Source organism: Engystomops pustulosus, chromosome 6, assembly GCF_040894005.1.
Source record: "Engystomops pustulosus chromosome 6, aEngPut4.maternal, whole genome shotgun sequence".
In the NCBI taxonomy this organism is placed as follows: domain Eukaryota; kingdom Metazoa; phylum Chordata; class Amphibia; order Anura; family Leptodactylidae; genus Engystomops; species Engystomops pustulosus.
The window spans coordinates 26,727,031-26,734,672 of NC_092416.1; the positions used below are offsets into that span (position 1 = coordinate 26,727,031).

Here is a 7,642-nt window from a genome sequence, read left to right on the forward strand (position 1 = left end):
CCCCCTGTGTACAAGAATATAACTACTATAATACTGATCCCTATGTACAAGAATATAACTACTATAATACTGCCCCCTATGTACAGGAATATAACTACTATAATACTGCCCCCTATGTACAGGAATATAACTACTATAATACTGCCCCCTATGTACAAGAATATAACTACTATAATACTGCCCCCTATGTACAGGAATATAACTACTATAATACTGCCCCCTATGTACAAGAATATAACTACTATAATACTGCCCCCTATGTACAAGAATATAACTACTATAATACTGCCCCCTATGTACAAGAATATAACTACTATAATACTGCCCCCTATGTACAAGAATATAACTACTATAATACTGCCCCCTATGTACAGGAATATAACTACTATAATACTGCCCCTATGTACAAGAATATAACTACTATAATACTGCCACCTATGTACAGGAATATAACTACTATAATACTGCCCCTATGTACAAGAATATAACTACTATAATACTGCCACCTATGTACAAGAATATAACTACTATAATACTGCCCCCTACGTACAAGAATATAACTACTATAATACTGCCCCCTACGTACAAGAATATAACTACTATAATACTGCCCCCTACGTACAAGAATATAACTACTATAATACTGCCCCCTACGTACAAGAATATAACTACTATAATACTGCCCCTACGTACAAGAATATAACTACTATAATACTGCCCCCTACGTACAAGAATATAACTACTATAATACTGCCCCCTACGTACAAGAATATAACTACAATAATACTGCCCCCTATGTACAAGAATATAACTACTATAATACTGCCCCCTATGTACAAGAATATAACTACTATAATACTGCCCCCTATGTACAAGAATATAACTACTATAATACTGCCCCCTATGTACAAGAATATACCTACTATAATACTGCCCCTATGTACAGGAATATAACTACTATAATACTGCCCCCTATGTACAAGGATATAACTACTATAATACTGCCCCCTATGTACAAGAATATAACTACTATAATACTGCCCCCTATGTACAGGAATATAACTACTATAATACTGCCCCCTATGTACAAGAATATAACTACTATAATACTGCCCCCTATGTACAAGAATATAACTACTATAATACTGCCACCTATGTACAAGAATATAACTACTATAATACTGCCCCCTATGTACAAGAATATAACTACTATAATACTGCCCCCTATGTACAAGAATATAACTACTATAATACTGCCCCCTATGTACAAGAATATAACTACTATAATACTGCCCCCTATGTACAGGAATATAACTACTATAATACTGCCCCCTATATACAGGAATATAACTACTATAATACTGCCCCCTATGTACAAGAATATAACTACTATAATACTGCCCCCTATGTACAAGAATATAACTACTACAATACTGCCCCCTATGTACAGGAATATAACTACTATAATACTGCCCCCTATATACAGGAATATAACTACTATAATAATGCCCCCTATGTACAAGAATAAACTACTATAATACTACCCCCTATATACAGGAATATACAGCTGACATGCAGGTGAGCAGGCAGCACAGTTTATGGCAGGATAGTCTATTCCCAGCCCCAACCTTCCTGATGTTTGTTAGTAAATCAGGGATATAATGAAGCAGCAATTGTTATTCACTTGTCAACATGGCGCAGCTGTTTGGCAGTGTACGGAGGAGCAGTTATATTTGGATTATTCTACACAGAAATAACTGAGGAATGAGCGTGCTCCTTTACCCTTACATGGCCTGGATGAAGAAAACCACAGCTGGGAAACCAGCCGCACAGGGCGGGCGGCCTCCACGGGGTTAATACACGTCATCTGAGAACAAAAGACAGGAAAATCAACACACGAGGCCTAACGCTTCCCATAATCCCGCCTGGTGTGAAGGCTGCAGCAAAAACGTGTACATACAGACACCAATTCCAACGCAGATCCTGCCGCAGAGTATCGCACAGCAATAGTCTGCAGAACATCCACAACTGATTGTATCTTTAATGCTTGTTGGTCGGCTGCACATCTCCCGTACAAAGAGGGGGATGAGCTCCCAACTGCGGTGAAAACTGGATGCAGAGATGGATCGCATCAAAGGGGTTGTCCAATATCTACAAAACATCCAATTCAGGAGGAGGTCCGAATATTAGGACCATCACTGAACACGAGAACAGAATTCCCAGCACCCAAAGGAAAGGATCAGCGATCCGAGCCTGCGTCTGCCTCCTCCCGTCACAGCATTCAGCCATAGAAAATGAATGGAGAAGCAGGGAGCACGCTCAGCCAGCCGCTCCATTCAATACAATGGGAAAAGTGCCAAGTGTTATCCTGCAAGACCCAGCGCTCACAGTACCGAATGTAAGGGCAGGACACACCCCACCTGCAGCTTCATCCAATTAGTGATCAAGAAAACCCATTTTTGGGATCAGTGGAAATCCCAGAAGATGATACTGATGGAAAAATCCGGTAAACCAGCCCATAACTCTGAACAGGTGACCCCCACCTATGTTAAAGCTAAGATCAGAATCTGTTTTTGGCACATCCCCTATATATACTGCCCTTCCCCCATACTCATGGATGGATCACTACTAAATCTCAATGTACTAAACTAACCTCAATCATCACAACGTAGGAAAAAGTCCTACAGATCACACAGCGGTCCATGTCCCCGTGTCCTACAGTATCAGACATCGTGTAGGACCCTGATCTCCAAGTGTAGGGGATGCAGGACCATCTGTGAGACCTGCTGCTACAGCCAATGGGAGATGCAGAGCTCAGGCCTCCTCCTGTATACCGGGCACTTCCCTCCCCCGGAATTATTACATAGTCCTGAGCAGGTCCCCCCTATTCCCCTAATGCTGAGTCCGGGAAATTAAGACAAATAGTCATCTTTTCCATACGTTCAATAAGAATGCGCTGTAACAATTACGGCCGTCACGCAACCAGCTATGGGATTTATCATCCCTGGGGTTTCGCAACGTCTCGTGCCTCACCTTATAACATGCGCGCCCTCTGTTCCCCATTTGAGGGCTTAAAGGAAACTTACCATCAAAATCCATCATGATAAACCAGGGACACTTACTCTAAGATCCAGGCACCGGGACTGTGGTATCTTATATTTGTTATCCATGGCCTCGCTCCTTCTAAAATCAACTTACAAAATTATGCTAATGACCCAGAAGGGCTGTGTGAGGCGTTACCTAAACCGCTCCGTGCTGTAGCTTCACAGGCTGTTACACTGTCTCTAATCCCCCTCAGCACAGTGTTACAGCCTGTGAATCTGCAACACAGAGGGGATCTGGTAACAACCCCCAGAGTCCTTCTTGTTTTTTAGCATAATTTTAAAAGTTGATTTTAGAAGAAAGAAGACCATGGATAACAAATATAAGAAGGTTACCACAGTCACAGGGTCTCGATCTAAGGGAAAGTGCCCCTGGTTTATCATGACTAGTTTTGATGGCAGATTTCCTTTTAAACTTAAAGGGAAACTAGATTAGTAAAGAAAACAGACAGTCCCAACTTAAGGACACTCAACTTACAGACGGACCTCTCTGCCCACTGTGACCTCTATTGCAGCTCTCTGGGTGCTTTTTGTCCCAGATTTACTATGGCATATTAATCTCCCCCTCCACTGTTTTGGCTTCTTCAACCCGCACACCACTATAGGCATGACGATTTGAAGACCAGGCAGGGAGGGCGGGCCAGGGCCTCAACGCCCAACCCGTCACATCTACCATAGTCTCTGCAAGGAAAACTGGGAGAGACTTCAGCAAAAGACTCCACCAGTTCTGATCTGGTCTGCAGGTGGAAACTGACAGATTTTGTGCCTATATTCACTAAGAGGCCAGAGCGTCATAGTGAAGATCAATGCAGGACCCCCAACGGGAGGAACTTTAAGACAGGCAGTCAAAACGCACGTCTTGATAAATTCACCCCCAACATGCTGAGTAATGCCGGGGTCTCGCTGCAGAATTATTACTGGGATCAATCAAGCCTCCAAGAGAAGCTAAAATCAAAAGACGAGGGGGCACTGTCACCGTCTGGAGAAAACAAGGTTTAATCACCAGAGGCGACAGGGCTTTTTTACTATGAGAACTGTCAATCTATGGAATAGCCAAGCTCAGGCGCAGGTCACAGCAGGGACAGCAGAGAGCTACAAGAAGGGTCTAGATGCCTTTTTACACCTAAATAACATTGATTGTTATGCTATATAGGATTGTTTCCCCTAAATCCCTTATTCATCCAATCCCTTCCCTTCCTTGGTGTAACTTGATGGACAAGTGTCTTATCAACCGCATAAACTGAGGACACAGTTTGTCGCGAGTTGTTGTTTTACATCTAGCGATACTAGATTACAGAAATGTATTCCAATAGGAAATGACAAATGTGGCTCCTGCAATTTCTGCTGTTATAATACACAAACTAGAGTGATAAAAATGGGAGGAATTCAACAGGAGGTGAAATCATTCCTCAACTGTATGTCCCCCTTTGTAGTATACGTTATATTACGCCCATGTGAGAAGTACTACATAGGGAAAACTATCAGAAATGTGTTCATTAGATTTCGTGAACATTACAATTGGATTAGCACAGGAAAAGTTTGTCCAAGGCTAATCAGTCATGTCAGAGTCATGGGGGGAACCCGAGTTGTTGAAGGAGGTCTACCCCCACATTTAGGGGTGGTAGACTGTCTTCAAACGTATGCTGGTTACCTTGGGGGGACTGCTGCTGTCATGCTCCGGGCCGTCATCTATACCGAAATATGCACTTATAAAGTTTATGCAAATGAGCCGGAGGCGCTCACCGTTCGCTAGCTGTGCGCATACTGGCTCCATTGGAACATGATTTATTCACACCCCCTCATCTATATACTACTTGGCGCCGGCGAAAAGCGCTGCAGATATTTCGGTATAGAAGATGGCCTCAAGCATGACAGCAGCAGTCCTCAGTCACCCCTAAAGTAATGAGCATACATTGGGGGACAGTAGACCACCCTTAAATGTGGTGGTAGATGTCCTTTAAGGTTCGCAGGTCTGGAAAAGGTAGAAGTAGATCCCCAAAGTTGTGTCCCGAGACCTTATTATGCCAGGAGGCGAGATTATTTATGAAATACAACGCTATGGGGATGTTGGGTCTGAACAACAGGAATGATTTAAAGGACATATATCCCCAGGATGAAGGACTGTAAACCAAGCACACAGACATACTGGTATGTGCCCCCTCTGGCAGGATCTGCTCTTCTTTTAGCTTCTTATGCCCTGGTTTTTACAAAAATTATGCAAATGAGCCGGTGGGGCTCCAGGCTCCATAGGAGTAAATGGAGCCTGGAGCCCCTCAGACTCATTTGCATCATTTTTAAAGCCCTTTTTTTTCTTAAAAACATGAGCATAAAAATCTCAAAGAAGGGGTTGGGCTAATAGTAAAGGTCGGTGCAGCCAACATTGCCGACATTTACTATTAGCCCGACCCCTGATGAATCCGGTTCTCCGACGGAACATGTCGGGGGGCTAATCTGTGTTTACTTTTAATGTGCAGTGTGCCTAGGCCAACTGTAGTTTATCTAGATAACTTTTCCATTGTCAGAGTTAACCATTTAGTGGTGTGGTGTGGCTGGGCTGACCTGTGGTCTTGTCTGCACCTGTGATGCTGATACTAGCCTAGGATTAGGTAGTGACAGGCACCATCTATATCTGTGTCAGTAGGCGTGATCATATTTATATTATAAGCAGAGTGATAGGGTTCTGTATACAATTAATGCATTGGGTATAGAAGATAATAACCCTTTACATTTTATCACAGCTATATATTTACTCACGCTGCTTGTCTAAAGTAATATCCCTGCACCATGACTTGGTGTATAAGGGATTACACTCGCCCACTGAGGACACTTTCTATCGTCTAGCCTTTAGGGCCCATATTGTGCAGCCCGAATCCATAGCCCATCCCAGCTAGGTTTTGCTGATATAGCTCCTCTTATTACAAAACCTTAGCTCTTTAACCTAAATACCTGTTAGCTCTGGGCACCTGTGTTTTTAACAAATTTTTTTTCTCGAGTTGAGCAGTTAGTAGTGACCCTACTGCTATTTTGTACGCCTGAATACTAATAAACATTTTAATATCATGATCGAATTTTGTGCTGCCTTGGGTGGCTCTATGTGTAAATAATTGTTTCCAAATCCCTGCCGTAACAGTAGGTCCAATGTTTTGAATAAATTGTTGTTACATCCTTTATTATAACCCAGAGCTGCACTCACTATTCTGCTGCTGGTGCAGTCACTGTGTACATACATGACATTACTTATCCTGTACTGATCCTGAGTTACATCCTGTATTATACTCCAGAGCTGCACTCACTATTCTGCTGCTGGTGCAGTCACTGTGTACATACATGACATTACTTATCCTGTACTGATCCTGAGTTACATCCTGTATAATACACCAGAGCTGCACTCACTATTCTGCTGCTGGTGCAGTCACTGTGTACATACATGACATTACTTATCCTGTACTGACCCTGAGTTACATCCTGTATTATACCCCAGAGCTGCACTCACTATTCTGCTGCTGGTGCAGTCACTGTGTACATACATGACATTACTTATCCTGTACTGATCCTGAGTTACATCCTGTATTATAACCCAGAGCTGTACTCACTATTCTGCTGCTGGTGCAGTCACTGTGTACATACATGACATTACTTATCCTGTACTGATCCTGAGTTACATCCTGTATTATACTCCAGAGCTGCACTCACTATTCTGCTTCTGGTGCAGTCACTGTGTACATACATGACATTACTTATCCTGTACTGATCCTGAGTTACATCCTGTATTATACCCCAGAGCTGCACTCACTATTCTGCTGCTGGTGCAGTCACTGTGTACATACATGGCATTACTTATCCTGTACTGATCCTGAGTTACATCCTGTATTATACCCCAGAGCTGCACTCAATATTCTGCTGCTGGTGGTGCAGTCTTTCAGTCAGTGTAATGTATGATATGGAGTAAATATGGTAAGCACAGCAGCACATAGACGTTCCTGTGACATGTTATGAGCACGGTGTCTCCTCTACATGCGGACATGACAGGGGTGACAGGACACAGGTGACAGCCATGTCTTGTCCTCCAGTATGTCTGTACTTATTGTAATCATGGCCACATCTTTCCGTCTCTCTCCTGTTGAACTTTACCGAATTTGACGGCTGCATCTGCCAGACACCGGTCCCACTTCCTTCCGAGCTCAGACTCCGACATCTTGACCTAGCGGAGAGTGTATGCGGGCCCGGGAGGGTGTCACACAAATCTCGCGAGAACAACCGCCAGACCGTCTAATTACGGGGCAGAGATCTCGCGAGAACAGGCTGAAGAGCCTGGCGCTTCCTCCCGTAGTCAAGGTTACCTGCCACCATGCTCACCACGTGGTCTTGACCTTGGAAGTTTCAATAACTTTATTGCGAGTGACAGGATGTGACAATCCTTCCTTGTAGGCACACCCTGATACATAACATGATGGAGGATGTGTTATTACAGTCAGGCGTTCGTTTCTACTGTGACCTTTAAAGTGAATACACATTTGTTTACACTGGTGCGTTTTTAGTCA

At 43.3% G+C, this 7,642-nt stretch overlaps 1 protein-coding gene across 1 annotated transcript in view; it reads right to left on the reverse strand.

Moving 5' to 3' along the window:
• The window catches only part of MICOS10 (mitochondrial contact site and cristae organizing system subunit 10), a 32,773-nt gene extending 25,356 nt beyond the window's left edge, over window positions 1–7,417 (reverse strand). The window contains exon 1 of the mRNA XM_072155205.1: window positions 7,233–7,417. Within this exon, the coding sequence (XP_072011306.1) occupies window positions 7,233–7,296 (64 nt within the window). The 5' untranslated portion in view covers window positions 7,297–7,417. The remainder of the gene's footprint in view (window positions 1–7,232) is intronic.
• Between the last annotated feature and the right edge of the window lie 225 nt (window positions 7,418–7,642).